Here is a 19603-nt window from a genome sequence, read left to right as displayed (position 1 = left end):
CATTTTCAATGCTGTGATACCCTAGATTATCTGTTGGTTTTGAATTGCTAAGAAAAATGGGATGGAAGGAAGGACAAGGAATTGGTCCTCGAGTAAAGAGAAGACCACACAGACAAAAACCTGGTATGTATGTTGATTGTCATTAACCTAACCCTGACCCTAATACTTTTTAATGGCTGCATGTTTCTAGAAATAAAATGGCTGGGTCGTGTGCATGTATTTTAAGGCTTTTGTGTATAATGTGGAATAATTTTCTAGAAGAGTTGTACTAGTCTACATTCCCATCAGGAGCATATGAAACTGTTTCCTACTTCTGCCAAAACTGTCGTGATTTAACATGATTATCTTCTGTTTATTTCTTGCCCTTGGTCTCCCCAGCCAGACTGTGAACTCTTGGAAGCAGTGATAATCTTGGGGGGTTCTTTCTGGTGCTAGAGCAGTAGTGGTTACTCATGTAGCACATTGTTGCTAGAGCGTGGGGGGGGCGCCGGCGCTGGTGGGAGACCATTCCTGAGTGAGCAGTCCCCCAGCCTAAAGCTGTAGCAACCTGTGCCAGCACAGCCACATACCTCTGAAGAGTGTCAACGAGTCAGTTTTTGTGTTTTCAGTTGCTCGGGACTGATGCGTTTGAAATCTCTTTCAGACCCTGGAGTAAAAATCTACGGCTGTGCGTTGCCTCCTGGCGGCTCTGAAGGATCCGAGGTACCGTGTGGGAGGGCTGGTCTTCAGTGGGCTCAGCAGGACTTGCAACTTTATGAATGTGAAGTTTGATGATTGGAAACAATTTTTTAAATGAATCATATCCCATTACAGTGCAATACCCATACCCTAAAACTATCCTCGTAATAGCAAATGCTGTATTCAGCAATACACCAGCACCATAGATATCCCAGCTGTTTAGATTCTTAAAATGGAATTGTTTTTATTAGTATCAGTTGTTCAGGGACTCCATTTAGTGATTTATAATAGTGGAAATGGAAGTTTAGTGATTGGTCTGTTTGGAATTAATCACTGCATTTGAAAATAGTATTTTATAGGCTTACTTTGCACCAGGAAGTGACTCACCTTCATTCCCCTTTTTAAATAGGATGAAGATGATGACTACCTGCCAGAAAATGTGACCTTTGCACCCAAAGACGTCATGCCCGTGGATTTCACACCTAAAGACAATGTGCATGGACTGGCTTACAAGGGCCTAGACCCCCACCAAGCACTGTTTGGCACTTCGGGAGAACATTTTAATCTTTTCAGTGGAAGACTGGAGGGGACCAGCAATCTTCTTGGAGATATTGGAGTGAATAAAGGAAGAAAATTGGGAATTTCGGGCCAGGTAAAAGTGTTTCTGCTTTATAAACATGGAACCATTGACAAGTGAGAATGCTTTCTTTACACTTGCCCCACAGTAGGCACTTATATTGATCAACTACACAAAGACTTTCAAGCAGTTATATTGTCCTAAGACATGTAAAGTATACCTTCCTGATTTTAAACTATTTATTCCCAAGATCCTGTGACCTATGTTCTTGATGGGGTTTGTGTGTTCTTGGGAATGACAATTGCTCTTTTACACCCTTGGGCTGAGCAGAAAACGCCACTTTCCCCTTTGGTTTGGTCAGTAGTGGTATTTCGGCACTCTCCCTCCTTGGAGCACACCCACACCTTTCTTCCCTCTGAGACGAGCATCTCCTAAACTCTGAGGGTTCCCACAAGACTGGCAACCAGGGGAGCCACGGGCAGCAGCAGCCTGTCCAGGGCTGACCCCCGGGACCCGTCTGCACAGCCCCCTTTCCCTGACCTCCCAGGGAGCTGAGGCAGCCCCGCCCGGGCTCTCCTGTTGCTGCTTCTATCTAAAGCCTTCCTTGTCTCACTGTCCCAGCTTTAATAGACATAATCTCAAAAAAAAAAAAAGTTGAATTTCAGCCTGCCAAGTTCAGGTCCAAGTTCGACTCCCTCTAGGACTTATTTCTAGTGCTGCCCTGAGGTGTTGGGAGTGTAGGTGTTCGCTCCCCTGGGAGACTTGCTTTGTGTGTGAGGAGGTGGGGAGCCTTTCCTGGTGGCCTGGCCCCTCACTGAGTCAGAGGTTCTTTCCTAAGTTGCATTTAGGAAACGCCATTATTACCTTTTCTTTCTAAATCATATTTAGAAAATGTAATTATTGTTTTTTTAAATTCTTTTAAGAAAAAGAAAGACTTTTTGGAGATCATTTCCCACAAAAATTAGGAGGTTTTTTTTTTGAAGATTTTATTTATTTATTTTTTGAGAGAGGGGTAGGGAGGGAGAAAGAGAGGGAGAGAGACATCAGTGTGTGGTTGCCTCTCATGTGGCCCCCACTGGGGACCTGGCCCGCAACCCAGGCATGTGCTCTGACTGGGAATCGAACCAATGACTCTTTGGTTTGCCGCCCATGCTCAATCCACTGAGCTACACCAGCCAGGTCAAGATTAGGAGTTCTTACAGCAGCTAGCAGAGTAGTGATGGTCTTCAGACCCTGGTCACCAGCTCTGTCCCCAGGCCATTTGACCAGCAGATGAGCACTCTTTCTTTCTTCTTTCTCCAGAAATCGGAGGCCCCATTTCTCCTGCTGCACTGCTGCTTGTGTGTTCTTTATTCCTCAGCCGGCACGAGACCCCAGACCCACAGCTGCCGCTGGGCAGGGCCTTCAGTTCTGGTCGTTGTGATCTGAAGGGCTTGAGTCTGTATGGAGTCTGGGCCTCTCGTTTGTTTCTCTCCTGGCGATCTTTCGGTGCTAATGTAGCCTGTTCAATTAAATCCTTCAAGTAGCTTTATCCTTCAATGCAGACATACCCTAAAACCTATATTTCTGTTTGAAACCTTGTTTTCAAAGGCTTTTGGTGTCGGGGCCCTGGAAGAGGAAGATGATGATATTTATGCCACAGAAACTCTCTCCAAGTACGACACCGTTCTGAAGGACGAGGAGCCTGGAGATGGACTGTACGGATGGACAGCGCCCAAGCAATATCAGAGTCAGAAAGGTTGTTCCATAGACTCGCGACTGGTGGTAGGACCAGTGTCGGGTCATCAGGAAGAAGGGTTGCCAGACTGATGCCGCAGTGGCAGCCTCGGTGGAGTAGGGGGTTGTCGGTGAAACATGCAGGCTGAGAAACAAAGTAGGAAGAAGGGAGGCCCAACCTGGGAGGCGAGGTAGATGTGGGATTTGGAATGGGTAGAGCCAAAGCCAGTTATCAAGACAGGGCCAAGGAGTGGAGGAAGAAGAGGTCTGGAATCAGGGAGGAGCCGGTGTGTGTGCGCGAGCTCGGGTGGCAGGTCAGGGCTGGCACTGGCTGAGAGCGAAGCACTCCCAGCCCGAGGAGCGAGGTGGTCAGAGTAGGCCAACGCACGCAGGAGGACCAGAGGCCTGGACGCTGAGCGCCCGTAGCGAGGTGGAGCTTGGAAGCCACTCTGTCTTCTACTTGTACCCCTGGCTCTTGGGGGGGATCTTACTGTGCTAAGAGGTGGACATCTGTCCACACAAGCTGAGTGTCAAGTCAGAGTTTATGATGGTTCAGGTCCTAGATAGTATTTCAGTTTTTCAATCCAGGGAGAAGACTGTTTGGAATAGGTATTAGTAGCATGTGATTTGGAATCGGTCAGACCTGGGTTTAGATGGCTGCTTTCTCCTGCCCAGCTGTGGACTTGGGCAAGGCTTATAACCTCTCTGGGCATCGTTTGTAGAGTGAGGGTTTGTAAAGAGTCGTCTGGGGGTTATTGTGAGGATTCCATGGTATAACTTTGGTTGGCAGCTACCCCAGAGGCTGAGTAAATGGCACCACCTCCTGTTCTCTGGTCACAATAATGACAACCACCTGAACGAAGTGGGAGGCGAGAGCTGAGCTGAAAACGATCTTCAGACAGTTACATTTGGAGTCACATGAAATTTGATCTAACTCTTAAAGAAAACATCTAAAACCTCCCTGTTGAAATAATCTAAGCATCACTCCAGAATGATGCCTACTTCACATTTCTAGAAGAGAAAAGGCAGGTGCAACACGATGTTTAAGAGGTAGTTTGCTTAATGGTTGTGAACACAAATGCCGGAGACTGCCTGGGTTTCGGTCCTGGCTCTCCCCATTTATCAGCTATGACCTTGGACAGGCTGCTTAACCTCTCTGTGCCTTGGCATCCCTGTCTGGGCAGTGGGCATGACAGTGGCATGACTGTCCCACGGAGAGTTTAATGTATGTAAAGGGCGCAGAACTTGCCTGGCACACAGCAAGCACTCGGCAAGTGGGAGCGGCCTGTCGTCATCGCCACAGAAAGAACCAAGGGCTTCCCACAAGGCGCTGGAAGGGTGTGCACCCAAGTGTTACTTGGTGTTACCTGTGGGTGACAGTGAGCCTGCTTCTATTATCTCCCTTTTCCTTACCTTTACATTTTTTGCTTTACCTTTATATTTATAGTTTTAAAAATTTTGACTAAGACTGTGTATCATTTTTATAACAAAAGAAGCTACATTATATACTCATATTAATGTTATATATTAATGTAGAGTATATAAATATGCTAATTATTATGTCAATTTTTAATATATCAATACATCAATACAATGCTATGTTACTAATATTGACACCTCAACTGTATAATAATTGCTAATCTGTAATGAGTTTACATACCTGAATCTGCCCTCCAAACCGCATCTTTGGTTTTCCCTTTCTGGAACACTTTCGCCCAACCCCCACCCCTCTCCACCGCAGGCCTGAGCAGGTGTCCATCCCTGAGCTTCCTGGCTTCCCCTGGGCCCTCTCTGCTGTTGTCCCCCCCAACCGAGGCCTCTTCTCTCCCACTCTTAGGGCCTCAACAACTGTACTTTTGACTTTTTGGTCTTTCACTGAGTGAATCTATAGTTAGCAGGTCATGATGGTTGATTTTTGAATTGTTCTTATTTTTTTCTTGATCCATTAAGCTATGATAAATGTCCTTATGGCTCTTTATGTACATTAGCTGGATATTTCTTCAGAATAAATTCATGAAAGTAAAATTGCAGGGTTTTAAAAGAATACAAAATAGCAAGAATGTGAAATTTAGTGACAAATTACCATACAGAATCTTAGGGACTTCCAGAAGCTGGTACAGAAGTTCGCAGGAGCAGGTGTGAAGTGGTCTGTGGGGAAGCGTAGTGACCCGCTGTGCAGCGGTCTTTGAGGCGGAAAGCCTCAGTCCCGCCTGCATCATGGGCAGCTGGGCCAGCTTGGGGACTGAACGGCAGCTGCGTCAGTGCTCATTGGTGGTCACGAGGAGGGGGCTTTTGGCTACTGAAGATGCAGTTTGTGCACATGGAGTCTTGACGGGATCGCTGTGCACAGGAAGTACTTGGTGATCAAAGAGCCTTTGTGGATGGGGTTGTCTCTGCCTCCCGTGGACCCTGGCTTCCAGTCAGAGGGCGTTGGTCATTTTGTTTCCCGAATTAGGGATCTTTATCTCTTGTCAGAATTTCATTTGAGAAAGACAAAAGTACCTTTTAATTTGTACAAGGCTTAGATTACCGGCTGACCTGGTTGTATTGCTTTTTGTACCTTGTTCAGTGGTTGCTAAGGAAATTGGGAGGTAGTCTCCCCAAGGGTCTTCACCTAGTTTCACAGTAGAATTTTTACTTTTATCCATACTTCTTCTCTGAATGGTTTTTCTTGAGATCTTTTACTGCACAGATTATATTTTTGGTGCCCCTTAGTGTAGGGCCTCACGCACTTTTCCTGTCACAGAGGGCCGTGGCCTTGGGTCCCGGGCAGTCCAGTCAGCTGTGGGCGGGGTGGGCCCGACTGCCTGACTCAGTCCCACTGTTTCTTTGTTCAGTGCTGTCTGTGTGTGATACCACGTGTGACGTGTAGTGTTTGTGTTCTTAGAGATAAGGAAGCTGACATCATTTGCCTTGTTCTTATCTGTGCTTCTGAAACTAATCATTGACATCATTTTGTAGAATCAGAGAAAGATCTTCGATACGTTGGCAAAATATTGGATGGATTTTCCTTGGCTTCTAAACCTTTATCTTCCAAGAAAGTAAGAAATTTTTTTTATTGGTTTAGTACTTAAAATATTGCTATGTAATCTGAGTGATTATATTAACAACTGAAATAGTAAGTAAATTCCGTCTCCAAAAACACCAGCCTAGTAACTAGTGACCGTTGAGGAAAACGTGTTCTGTTATTAGAAAGGCCAGTCAGTGGCCACATTGTATTCCAGGCAGCTGATGGCTTACCTTTTAAATCCAAACTTTGAGTGGTTATTTCCATTCAAAAACTACATTAGAAACTGGTGGGAGAGTGGAATTGATAAAATTCTAGGGACAATGCAACTTAAGAAAAAGTAGAGAACTTTCAAAAGGCTGTAATGACTCAGCTCTGACGCTTCAATGCTGTGAGGCAGATTAACCAGTGTGAGCGAGGTTCCCTGGGCAAGCAGAGGAGAGAGAAGCCACGGAAGTGCAGGCCAGGTCCCGGGAGAACGCCACGTGCTTTGCAGATAGTCCTGTCCTGATGAAGTTCTGTTACGGCTTGGGCCAAGTGGTGCTCTTTAACTCCCCTCCGAGTCACCCGTCCCTAGGTGGCCGTCACAAGTTACTTGTACGTGCTGATAGCTCAGGAGAGTTGCCTCGTTGGCATCTTTATTTTAGACTGCCCCATTCTGGGTAGTGGGTTTTTTGTTTTTTATTCAGTGAGCACTTGTTGAGCACCTGTGGCTTGGGCTGAGGCTCTCCAGAACAGGGCAGCCGGGAGCAGCGCAGCCTGAGGGATCACAGTGGCTGTGATTGGTTTGGTGGTGATAGTTAATGTGTGTTACAGCGAGCAGAATAAATATATTCAAAGCAGTGTGAGGTGCATAGTAAGTGGCTGTTATTATCAGAAATGTCAACTACGTCAAAGGAGAATTCGAGTTTTTTAATTTATGAAAGGGGAGCATAAAAAATGGTTAAGTTGCCCTGGCTGGTGTGGTTCAGTGGTTTGAGGCCTGCGAACCAAAGGGTTGCCAGTTTGATTCTCGGTTGGGGCACATGCCTGGGGTGCGGGCCAGGTCCCCAGTGAGGGGATGCACCAGAGGCAACCACATATTGAAGTTTCTCGCCCTTTCTTTCTCCCTCCCTTCCCCTCTCTAAAAATAAATAAATAATTTAAACAAAATCGTTAAGTCCTCCTTTGACTCAGGGTTCAAGGATAAATAAGACAAAGCCCTGATGCCCATCACCTATTCGGTGAGGGTGCCAAGCAGACAAACGCATTGCAGGGCCGAGTGTGTGAGTGGACAGGCAGGCTCTGGGGTCCCCGCGGGGCTCCTGGCGGGCTCCTGGTGGGCTCCTGGCGGGCTGCGGCAGGGCTGCGGGCACCAGCGACTCAGAAGAGGGCTGTGTTCCCCTAGGTCTTCTCAGATGGACAAGTTTTCTAAGTGTGCGGCTAAACCCCCACCTCTACTCACATCCTTTGAATCTGAAAGAGGATACGAAAGAGGTGTTTGTGTACACAACCCTTTTCTGCCGTGATCCTCTGGGTTTCTGTGTCTTGGGATCATGAGAGCGTTCGCTGGCTGACTGGGGAGCCTGTTTCTCGGAGAAGGTGATCAGGCCGAGATGATAAAAATGTGATTTCCTAACAGTGGTAATACAACTCTTTTATGGATTTTCACTGTGCCAGGTGCTGCCCTCCCAGGGAACCACCTGGGAACCTTACAACCACCTGGGAAGTTTGGGAAACTCCACCTGTTGCCGACTTTGTGGGGTGGGAGGCAGGCTTCATTACTCCTAAAAGCCTCAGGTGCGCCCAGTGTGCGGCTGGGCGGAGAGCACCTGCCTGGGCGGCCGGTGCTCCACTGGTTGCGGAGCTCAGAGTTTCAGGCAGCGGAAAAATCTAGGAAACAGCTTCAATAGGACTGTCCATAAACATGCGATTGTTAGACCGAGTGCAAGAGAGACCATTTAGTGCCACAATTTGAAAATGTCTAATACTCTTTTAGCTTATTTGTTCTGCCGTCATTAATGCCCAAGTTTCCCAAATACTATACTTCAATTTCAGCTCAGTCCGCTTTAAAAAATACCTCAGATAGAAAATTAAGTCTGAAGTTCCCATTTGGAACTGAAACATAACCAGAAAAAAATTGAATTTAACATTAACTCACTTAAAATTTTTCTTTTTTCTACACCTTGCTTTTCTACCATTTCTGATTTGCAGTCAGCTAGTTCTGCCCGTGGTCCCGTACACCAACAGTGTTAATTGTTCTCATGGTTCTTGTTCTTACCAGATAAGGCATGCACATTAGCACCCCTGTGTAGAAGAAGTGGGTGGGGGCGGTATGAGACATGTCTGCCTATTAGAGCGGTGTGGTTCTGGTGACCCTGTGGATCCAGAACGGGTGTTGGCGGGGCACCTGGACAGTCTGTTCCCAGTGCTGCCTGCCTACCTGCTGGGTGGTAGCCTGGGAAAGGCTGGGGTTAGTGACGCTCAGATTGGGCGTCAATGGGTTTGCTTTGTTAAATCAAACATGATTATCTTATGGCATGTATTTTGGGGCTTTTTTTTTTTTAAGATTTACCCACCACCTGAACTGCCAAGGGACTATCGACCAGTGCATTATTTCAGACCTGTGGTAGCTGCAACCTCAGACAACGCCCACTTACTTCAAGTATTATCAGAGTCATCTGGAAAGGCAATACATGACCAAGGGACACATAGTAGGCACCAACTGAATGCCTCCAAGCGGGGAGAGTTACTAGGAGAAACACCTGTTCAAGGTATGTATCATGGAGAAGATTAAAACCATTAAATGTACAGTAATCTGAGTGAACAAAATTAAAATGGAAAGATGTTTTCCTATTGAAATTTTTTCCCATGATTTTGCATTCCCAAACTGTGGGAATAAAATTATTTATTGTGAATGACACACATAAGCGTATACATCCTTTACTTCTTTTTTTAAATATATTTTATCGATTATGCTATTACTGTTATCCCATCCCTCCCTACCCCCTTTATCCCCTCTGTCTTGTGCACCCTCTCCCACCCTCATTCCCCACCATCCTTAGTTCATGCCCATGGGCCACACATATAAGTTCTTTGGCTTCTCCATTTCCTATACTATTCTTAACCTCCCCCTGTCTATTTTCTACCTATTTATGCTACTTATTTCCTGTACCTTTTCCCCAGTTCTCCACCCCCACTCCCCACTGATAATCCTTCATTTAATCTCATTTCTGTGATTCTGTTCCTGTTCTAGTTGTTTGCTTACTTTGTTTTTATTTTTTGCTTTTTTGGGGTTCGATTGTTGATAGTTGTGAGTTTGTTGTCATTTTACCATTCACAGTTTTGATCTTCTTGTTTTTCTTAGATAAGTTCCTTTAACATTTCATATAATAAGGGCTTGGTGATGATGAACTCCTTTAACTTGATCTTACCTGGCAAGCACTTTATCTGCCCTTCTATTATAAATGATAGCTTTGCTGGACAGAGTAATCTTGGATGTAGGTCCTTGCCTTTCATGACTTCAAATACTTCTTTCTAGCCCCTTCTTCCCTGCAAGGTTTCTTTTGAGAAATCAACTGATAGTCTTATGGGATCTTTTTTGTAAGTAACTGTTTTCTTTTCTCTTGCTGCTTTTAAGATTCTCTCCTTATCTTTAATCTTTGGTAATGTGATTATGATGTGCCTTGGTGTGTTCCTCCTTGGGTCCAACTTCTTTGGGATTCTCTGAGCTTCCTGGACTTCCTGGAAGTCTATTTCCTTTACCAGATTGAGGAAGTTCTCCCTCATTATTTGTTCAAATAAGTTTTCAATTTCATGGTCTTCCTCTTCTCCTTCTGGCACCCCTATGATTCAGATGTTGGAATGTTTACAGTTGTCTTAGAGGTTCCTAAGCCTCTCCTCATTTTTTTTTTTTAATTCTTGTTTCTTCATTCTGTTCTGGTTGAATGTTTATTTCTTCCTTCTGGCCCAAACTGTTGATTTGAGTCCCAGTTTCCTTCCTTTCACTGTGTGTTCCCTGTACATTTTCCTTTATTTCACCTTTCATAGCCCTCACTTTTTCCTTTACTTTGCAACCATACTCAACCAATTCTGTGAGCGTCCTGATTACCAGTGTTACGAACTGCGCATCTGATAGGTTGGCTATGTCTTCATCACCTACTTGTATTTTTTCTGGAGCTTTGATCTTTTCTTTCATTAGGGCCATATTTCTTTGTCTCACCTTCACTGTTATGTAGTAAGGAGCGGAGGCTTAGGTATTCACCAGGGAGGGCAACCCGACGAATACTTGTGTGTGTGGGAGGGGTCTCAGTGGAAACAATGCCGGTTGCTCAGCTCTCTGCATCTTTCAGTGGCTTCCCCCACTACCTAGGAGCAAATTGGGCCCTTCTGGTGACTATTCCTGGACCAGGTGGGCGGGTTTGTGTATGTTCTAGGACCCTGTGGGTCTCTCCAATGAACTCTCCTGTGAGGTTGGGAGTCTCTCCAGCCACCTCATCCCCCACAGGGTTTTTCATTCAGAGGTTTTGAGGCTTTATTTCCCCATGCTGGAACCCTGGGTCGTGTGGTCTGTCTCACTTCCCAGTTGTTCCTCCCAGGTTATCCGCACCCAGTCGTGGGACTGCCTGCTGCCCCCTTGCCTACCCTGGTCCTCTTGCCGCCACAGCCTTGCTGCAAGTCCTCTCTGCCCATCCTACCAGTCTGGATAAATGTTTTGTCTTTAACTCCTTGGTTGTCGGACTTACTTATAGTTCAGTTTTCTGGTGGTTCTGGTTATTTTTTGTTTTTGAATTTGTCATTGTCCTTCTTTGGTTGTGTGGGAAGGCACAGTGTATGTCTCCATCTTGGCCGGAGTCTTATTTTCTTACAAGTTACCTCAAATATTATGTCTTTAGAGATACCTTCCAGGCCTCCCCCACCTACCACATAAGCTATTTATCGCTCCCTCCATCCCCACTGCCAGCTCTCTCACTGAAGTCACCCTCAGTCACATCACTATTTTTTTCCACATTCCTCTTCTTATAATAATCCTATGGTATTGATTTTTGGCTTCTTTTTTTGGAGTTTTTAAATTTATTTACTTTCAGAGGGGAAGGGAGAAAGAAAGAGAGGGAGAGAAACATCAGTGTGTGGTTACTACTCGCGTGCCCCCTACTGGGGACCTGGCCCACAACCCAGGCATGTGCCCTGACTGGGAATTGAACCAGTGACCCCTTGCTTTACTCAATCCACTGAGCCACACCAGTCAGGGCTGATTTTTGGCTTCTTTAATGTCCTTCTCCCTCATTAGTGAGAGCAGGACCTTGTCTGCAATGTCCTCCCAGCCCCAAGCCAGTGTCCAGGAGGGAGGGAGTGCTGAGTGGGAGTCTGAGACATGAGCGAGTGAGTGATGGCAGCTGTGCCCCGCCCCTGTGCTGGGCAGGGCGGCTGCCCTGGACCAGAGTTCAGGAGGTCAGTTTCCACATTCGGGGACCACCACTCACTGGCCTGATAAACATCCAAGTACTGAGCTCCATTTTTATCAACTATAAATTAGGAGTCTTATTATTTTATTTTATTACTGTCTAGTTTACAGGGATAATATGAAACATTAAATGTAAAATACTACAGTTACATAAATTTATGATATTAAAAATGTATGTACAGAGAAATGTAAATATATTTGTGTTATACTTTTCATCCCTCCTATTATTGTTTTTATTTAGGCCTATTATTGTTTTTATTTAGGTTCAGCTACTTCAGTGTTAGAATTTCTGTCCCAAAAAGATAAAGAGAGAATCAAGGAAATGAAGCAGGCAACCGACCTTAGAGCAGCTCAACTCAAGGCCCGGAGCCTGGCGCTGGGTGCCTCGGGCAGCAGAGCCCGGCCCTCCTCTCCTGACGGCGGACACTGCTCTCGGCACCTGGCATCGAGTGGTGGGACAGCCGTCACGAAAGCCAGCAACTTCAAACCTTTTGCCAAAGATCCAGAAAAGCAAAAACGATACGAGAAGTTTTTAGGAAATATGAAACGGGGTCAGAAAGGTGAGTACGAGGCCTGGGTCTCCCATACTCAGCCGCGGGCAGGGTTCTCGCCGTTCTGACCCTCGTCCCAGATTTAAAGTTGAAGTCCTCTGCTCTGCCAGTGTTTGCTTTGTCCTGCTCTAAACAGTGCAAAGATTCCAGGCCCCGGCTCTTGACCTTAGAAAGCTAGAACAATTAGCTTGTGTTTCTGTATATCTCAGGTCCCAAAGATAGCTGTTTTGTTAGAGAACACGTTGTGGTGGCAGCTAATGCTAAATTACAGACCGTTTACTGTTTGTGAATGCTTGATTTCTGAAAGTGATACATTTCACACCAAGAGAACAAGGTCATCTCCCACTTTATCTTAAGGTCCTAACTGTTCAGCCCTAAATCATAGTCTAACATTTGACTTAGAGAGAGTTGGCTGTTGAACCCTTACACGGGGAAAGATCGCTGTGCGATCTCTGAAGTAAACAGATACGGCAAGCCGGAGAGAGGGCTGGCCGGTACATGCAGCCGTCCTTGTGAGAGGTGGCAGATTAGAGAGGCTGGTTTCCCAAAGCGGATCTTTGTGTTCTTGGACTCCCTACTATGACTCCAGATATTTGCCATTTATTTGTTAGATTAAAAAGAAGTAGAGAAAGGAGTGTTTTTCTGCCAAAACTTAGGAATGTAGTTGGGATGAACTTACCATTGTCTGGGAGTGGTAACAATCTTCATTTGAAAGATTTAATCCAGCATTTGTTCCCAAATGTTTTTCTCTGATACATCCAACGGAATTCAAAAGAAGCATCACTGTGAGGGAACAAGCACTATTACCTGCCAAGTACCTCCCCGTCGTGCTCTTAAAAACCAGGATGAGGATTTGGCTACTCCAGTGAAATCAACAGAGACACAGTGGTACCACTAGATGCTCTCCTATAAGCCCTGTGCTTTTTCTAAGAGTGAAGAAGTTTCTTGCTCTGTGCACTGCAGATGCTCTGGAACATTGTCTGGATCCCGGTATGACAGAGTGGGAGCGAGGCCGCGAACGGGACGAGTTCGCTCGGGCAGCCCTGCTGTACACATCCTCCCACTCGACCTTGTCCTCCAGGTTCACTCACGCAAAGGAGGAAGATGACTCCGACCAAGTGGAGGTTCCTCGGGACCAAGAGGTCTGTACCATCATGTCCCTACTGGGTGCATTTTAAAATTAAAGCATGAAGAGCCCCAGTATTTTTAAATTTGCAGAGCCAAATATTTTAAATTCCTCGGTGAAAAGATCAAAATAGACAGGGTATTATAAAATTAGAAGTTATTTTTATGCTTTTAGCTTGTGTTCTTTAGCAAAGATGTAGCTTAAGTGGGTTTTGTAATTTTGAAAGATTGAAAACTTTTCAATGGAAAGAGCAGTCAGGTCAGTTGTGTGACCGTGTGATGAAACAGAGTGGACGTCTCTTCCCAGAATGACGTCGGTGACAAGCAGTCGGCCGTGAAGATGAGGATGTTTGGGAAGCTCACCCGAGACACCTTTGAATGGCACCCTGACAAGCTTCTGTGTAGGAGGTTTAATGTCCCCGACCCTTATCCAGAGTAAGTCGGGTAAACCCGCACTTCCACCAGCACCTGTTCCCCGTGTCAAAGCTGATTTTCTTCTTACTTACTCATTCAAATACCCTTTTTCTACATGAACTTACTTATAAATATGTGAGTTGCAAATTGTGCAGATTTAACTCCTGTTGATTTGTCACTAAAAACAAAACCATTGTCCAGACAGCAAAGCATTCCATAATGAAGGTACGAAACTGAGATAGGTTTGTCGAGCTATAAAAAGTTAATGCTTGTCCAATTTGCTACCTTTTCAATGATCCACACAGTTTACATTCAAAATGTTATTTATGTTTTCTAATTCATTATAAAAGTTTAGTACCTTCTTATTTGGTTATAATTACCACAAGAAAGCATAAACAGTTTAATCAGAGACTTTGTCAGAAGACTTAGGTATGCAGTTGACCCTGAAGAATGTGGCAGTTAGGGGTTCTGACTATGCATGCAAAAGTCCATGTATAACTTTTTTTTTTTAATCCTCACCTAAGGACGTTTTCTTTTTATGGCCTTTAGAGAGAAAGGAAGAAAAAGAGAGAGAGAAACATCGATTGGTTGCCTTATTGTACATGTCCCAATCAGGGATTAAACCTGCAACCGGTGTATGTGCCCTGACCAGGGATTGAACCTGCCACCACTTGGTTTATGGGACAGTGCTCCAACCAACTGCGCCACACTGGCCAGGGCCATGTATAACTTTGACTCACCCCAAACTTAACTACTGTTAGCCCAAAGCCTTATGGATAACATAAATAGTCAACACATTATTTTGTATGATATGTGTATTATATACTGTATTCTTACAGTAAAGTAAGCTAGAGCAAATAACATGTTAAGGAAATCAGTCCTGGCTGGTGTGGTTCAGTGGATTGAGTACTGGCCTGAGTACCAAAGGGTCCCTGGTTCGATTCCCAGTCAAGCGCACGTGCTTGGGTTGCGGGCCAGGTCCCCAGGGCGGGGCATACCAGAGACAAGCACACATTGATGTTTCTCTCCCTCTCTTTTCCCCTCCCTTTCTCTCAGTCTAAAAATAAATAAGTAAAATCTTAATAAAATGTCAAGGAAATCATAAGGAAAATTCATTTCTGGCATTTATTGACAAAAACCTGCCTAGAAGTGGACCTATGCAGTTCAAACCTGCGCTGTTTGGGGCCAACTGCATTTTTAGCAGTGGAACTTTTCCTTCATGGAAACCCATCTTCAAAGTTAAGTTCTAGCTTACTTTAATCAGGAAAAATTAATGGGTACTAAAGTCACCTATTATAAATTCCTAAACTGCTTTGACAAGTGAACACATCTTAGGGGATCTTTTTAGCCAAGGAGAAGAGCTACTGATGAAGAACATGACATGGAAAGCTTTGTAGGAATTGGATTTTATTCTTATCGTTGTTATTAAAATTATATTAATATTTTTTCAACCCCCAGTTCAACTTTAGTTGGCTTACCAAGAGTGAAACGTGACAAATACTCAGTCTTCAACTTTCTGACACTCCCAGAGACAGCTTCCTTGCCTACAACTCAAGCATCAAGTGAAAAAGTACCGCAGCGTCAAGGTCTCGACAGTGAGTAGGGCTTCCTCAGGCCCATGTGCTGAGCACGGTCCCAGCGCCTAGTCTGCTGGGAGACAGCAGTAAAGGGTCGGGAAACCCTAAGGATACACATAGTGCACACTCTCCCCCATTAAGAGATTGCTCATGTGGATGCCTCGTGTTGTCGTGGTTCAGATGAGCGTTGTTGGTACTCTGCCCAGCATCCGCCACGTGCCCAGCACCGCACAGGGCCTGGCCCGTAGTAGGTTCACTGATGTTCTTGAGTGAGTTAAAGAGCTGTCATAAAGAACTTGGTTTTTTGCATGCTAATTCTGATGTTATGTCTATGTCCTACTTTTTAGAATCCAGAAAACCATCCAGATGGGATACATCCAAACAAGAAAAGAAGGAAGATTCCATTAGTGAATTCTTAAGTTTGGCCAGATCGAAAGTTGGTCCACTTAAACAAGAGTCCAGTCCGTTAGTAAACACAGAGGAAGAACATGGGAAGGAATCACTCTCAGATAAGGTACCTGGGGCTTCCTGCTTCCCTTTGCCGTGGCCTTCACCTTTCTCTGTGGTAAGAAGGGGTCAGCACACTCTTTCTATGAAGGGCCAGATACCAAATATGAAAGGCTGTGTGGGCCATCGTCTCTACTGCAACTATTGAACCCTGCTGTTGAATGTGAAAAGAACCACAGGCAACATGAAAACAACTGTGTACATCTAGGTTCCAATAAAACTTATTGACAAAAACAGGCAGCGAGTTGGATTTGGCCCCTGGGCTGGGGTTTTCCAACACCTGCTTTCCAGTCCAAAAATTTGAATCTTAGCTTAAATCATTTGAGGAGAGGTTATAAGTTCTCTGTATTTGTATTGGAAAATACAGTTTTCCGAATAACAAGTATTCTCTTTTGTGGAGAGTATAGAGAAAACATTATTGTTTTTTTTTAATTGCCGCTTTAAGAGTTGTAAGTTCAACTTAATAAAAAGTCGGTTTTATTTCTACTAGCTTTATTACAATTTAAAAATTTTACTTTTTAAATTAACCTGCATTTAAATTAACCTGCATTAGAGGTACAGGTCAGTGGTTTGTACACATATGTAGGTTGTAATCACTACCACAGTCAGGGTGCGTAGTGGTGGTGCATCATCACCAGACACTTCCCCTGCTGTTTCTCTGTAGACGTACCATCTCCTCCCCTCAAACCCCTGTCACCTCTATGGCGTTGCTCTTTCCAGAATATTGGATAAATGGAATCAGACAATATACACAACGGTCCTTTGAGACTAGCTTCTTTCACTTGGCGTGATGCCTCTGAGACTTACTAGTATTTTGCATGTAGCAATAGGTCATTCTTTTGGTTGCAGAATGCTGTCTTGTTGTGTGGGTGTGCCACAGTTTGTTGGGGTGTCACAACCAACTACAGTGAGGGAGTACAAGAGTACCAGCCAGGAGTACAGTAACATGTATTCTTTGAGGATATTTGGTTGTTGGCAGCTTTAAAAAATTTTTTTTTTAATTTTTATTTTATTTATTTATCTTTAGAGGGGAAGGGAAGGAAAGAGGAAGAGAAATATTGGTGTATGGTTGCCTCTCGTATGTCCCCTGCTGGCAACTAGCCTGCAACCCAGGCATGTGCCCTGACTGGGAATCGAACCGCAATCCTTTGGTTCGCAGGCCCGCACTCAATCCACTGTGCTACACCATCCAGGGCTGTTTGTAGCTTTGTAATGTGGACAAAAGATTCTATTTCTCTAGGGTAAATACCTAGTAATGGGAATGCTGGGTAATCTATACTTATAGATTTAACTTTATAAGAAGCCGTCAGACTGTAGTCCAAAGTGGTTTTTGTTTCAGGTATTTTGAAACCCTCTTGTTTATTACATACTCCTTTAGGATTATTATATCTTTTTGGTCAACTCAGACTCTTTTATCATTATGTAATAACACTCTTCATTCCTGATCATTTGCATAGTACCATTTTAACCTATCTGATTTATTATCTTTAAAGTGGGTTTTTAAAAAAAGATTTTACTTATTTATTTTTAGAGAGGGGAAGGGAGGCAGTAAGAGAGGGAGAAACATCAGTCAGGTGACTCTCGCATACACCCCAGCCAGGATCTGAACCTTCCACTCAGACAGGTGCCCTGGCTGGAAATTGAATCAGCAACCTTTCACTTTATGGAACAACATCCAACCAACTGAGTCACGTGGTCGGGGCACTTAATTATTTTTAATAAGTATTTAGGGGTTTTGAAATATAAATACCCTGTTTCTCATGAAACTATTTCTTTTCTCATATTTTATTCAAATGGTAAATTGGGTACTGTCATTATTTATTTTAATGCTCACACTGTACTAGTTTGGCTACTTGGAGCCCCTTCACCTTGGCTTTTGTATACTTTTGAACTATCCCTCGTATTCTCTGAGCGTGGCCTGGCTTTCTGGCGCAGTAAGATTTCTGGGCTTCTCTTCCTATTTCTCAGTTCCAGCTCTAGAATTAGTCCTTTCTCCAATGTGCCCTGGTTATTTTTAGTGGGGAATGGTATACTTTTCCTCTTTAATTTTTTTTTCTGTGAAAAGAGTTTACTTAAAACCACAAATACCACTGTCTGGTGCCAGTTCTCCTCACGCGGGTCTTTGTGATGTTGCTCTGTGGAGGTGATAGGTGCAGGGCAGTGGCCCCTGCCTGAGCGGGGAGAGCTGGGTAGGAGAGTCCAGATCCACGTTTGGGCCTCTCATCTCTGACCGGGTTGTCCACTGGGGAGATGAAAGGGCGGAAGTTGGATGTGACCTGGGCCAGCCCTGGGGCTCTCCCATACTGCTTAGCACATTCAACTGCCCAGTGTCTGCCTGGTGACGAGTGGGTGGGAGCCTAGTCTTCTTCATTCCTTTGCTTTTTGCTTATTGAACTGAGTGTGTACAAAGTTACTGGCTCTTTATTTGGTTAATATGAATGTTCTCATCTGGCTTCTTTTAAGAAGAGTGATGTGTAGTTGCAAAAAAAGTCCTGTGGCCATTTTGTCAGTGTGTTCCTGTCCACCTCCCCACGGTATGGAGGGCCCAGTTTTCTCTTCAGCATTTTTATGAGTAGACTGTCTTCAGCACCTTTAATATTGGACCTCTGAAGGCTCAGATAGACTCTTGAGAATAGGACAGAGACACTGTGCTATCTCCTGCTTCACTTTTTCTCTGCAGTTCTGATTGATGACCCGTCTCCATGAGAAATTTCAGCTGCTTCTTCCATTCAGCATATTCTGCCGTTGTTGAATCAGAAACACTACAGAAATAAGTGCTGTGCGTGATACTTGTTTAGTTAGGCAGTATGTGGGTGTGCAGACCCATGTACATGAGTATCAGCATTAATATGCATGTGTGTGTGTTCTAGAACATTTGGTTCCTTGGACCCTTGCCTCTTCATTTTTGACTCTTATTTCACTGTTAATACAGCCGGTAAACAAAGGAGTGGATTCACAGACTGAAGGAGAAGATAGCCGCCCATCCATGGACCTGTTCAAGGCCATCTTCGCCAGCTCCTCCGAAGAAAAGTCCTCATCCTCTGAGGAAGAGCAGGGTGACAGTGAGGATGATGAGGAAGGTGCCGGGGAGGCCGACCTCAAAAGTTCCCAGGAGGCTGATGTGGCGGAAACATCATCTATGGCACATAGTACGTCGGTATTCCAGACTTTGGGATCTCAAGAAGAAAACAGTGATGTCTCTAGAGCGGCTACTGCTTTCTTTAGTGTGTGCTTTTAAATACAGAGAATTAGCATTCAAGTGGTATTTTAATCTTTTACATTTTGTTCAGGTAGACCAGAGTTCTGTTTTATCTATCTAGTATAAATCTCTGGTATACCTCATCTTTTTAGGATAGCTGTGTTTGATCATATTGATTTTTCTACTTATCCTAGTTGAGAGGACTTTAAAAATATTAAAATTTTTGTTTAAAAATAGCTCCCCCCCAAACCTGGTTGATAATGAGGTGCCAGGATTACTGGAAATATTCAGTCATGAATACAGGGGCTCCTCCAGCTTCCTCTCCACAGGGCGCACTGTATGCTCTGCACCAACCAGCACTTGGTACAGTGGGTCTGTCCTCGTTACTATGAGTCTGACACTTGGACGGTAGCTTGTTCTGCTTATTCTGTTGACCCCAGAGTGGGTTTTGCCACAGGAAAGGAGGCTATTTAGCGCTTGCAAGGGTGGAAAACTTTTCACATTCTTGGGTAGGTGGATAAGACTTCCCACCTCAGTCTTAGGGTGTTCTGCCTGCCCCATCAGTCTGCGGTGGACTTAGGTGTAGTTTTTGAGGGCCTCTAACCAAAAAGTTACATAGTGGTATAAAATATTATTTATTCTTGGGTGATTGCAAATGTCAGCTTCTTTTTTATATTTTATATTTATATGTAATGCAACTTATATTTTATTACAAAGTCATATATACTTGAATTTTAAAGGTATAAAAATATAGAAAGCTTAAGTCCCTTGGAATCTTACTTCTCAGAGATAACCATTATAAATTCTTT

General features: G+C 44.3%; 1 protein-coding gene across 1 annotated transcript in view; it reads left to right on the top strand.

Annotated features, from left to right (window-relative positions):
- The window catches only part of GPATCH1 (G-patch domain containing 1), a 36850-nt gene that overhangs the window by 11681 nt on the left and 5566 nt on the right, over positions 1-19603 (top strand). The window contains exons 5-16 of the mRNA XM_037139129.2: positions 26-123; positions 644-702; positions 1088-1330; positions 2846-2993; positions 5933-6012; positions 8527-8731; positions 11685-11981; positions 12936-13114; positions 13405-13532; positions 14970-15106; positions 15436-15602; positions 18528-18744. Of these exons, the coding sequence (XP_036995024.2) occupies positions 26-123; positions 644-702; positions 1088-1330; positions 2846-2993; positions 5933-6012; positions 8527-8731; positions 11685-11981; positions 12936-13114; positions 13405-13532; positions 14970-15106; positions 15436-15602; positions 18528-18744 (1958 nt within the window). The remainder of the gene's footprint in view (positions 1-25; positions 124-643; positions 703-1087; positions 1331-2845; positions 2994-5932; positions 6013-8526; positions 8732-11684; positions 11982-12935; positions 13115-13404; positions 13533-14969; positions 15107-15435; positions 15603-18527; positions 18745-19603) is intronic.

Source organism: Artibeus jamaicensis, unplaced genomic scaffold (assembly GCF_021234435.1).
Source record: "Artibeus jamaicensis isolate MK-2021 breed Jamaican fruit bat unplaced genomic scaffold, CSHL_Jam_final contig_589, whole genome shotgun sequence".
NCBI classification, from domain to species: Eukaryota; Metazoa; Chordata; class Mammalia; order Chiroptera; family Phyllostomidae; genus Artibeus; species Artibeus jamaicensis.
The sequence above is the reverse complement of the archived record's forward strand: the minus strand, read 5'-3'. Positions and strand labels throughout refer to the sequence as shown.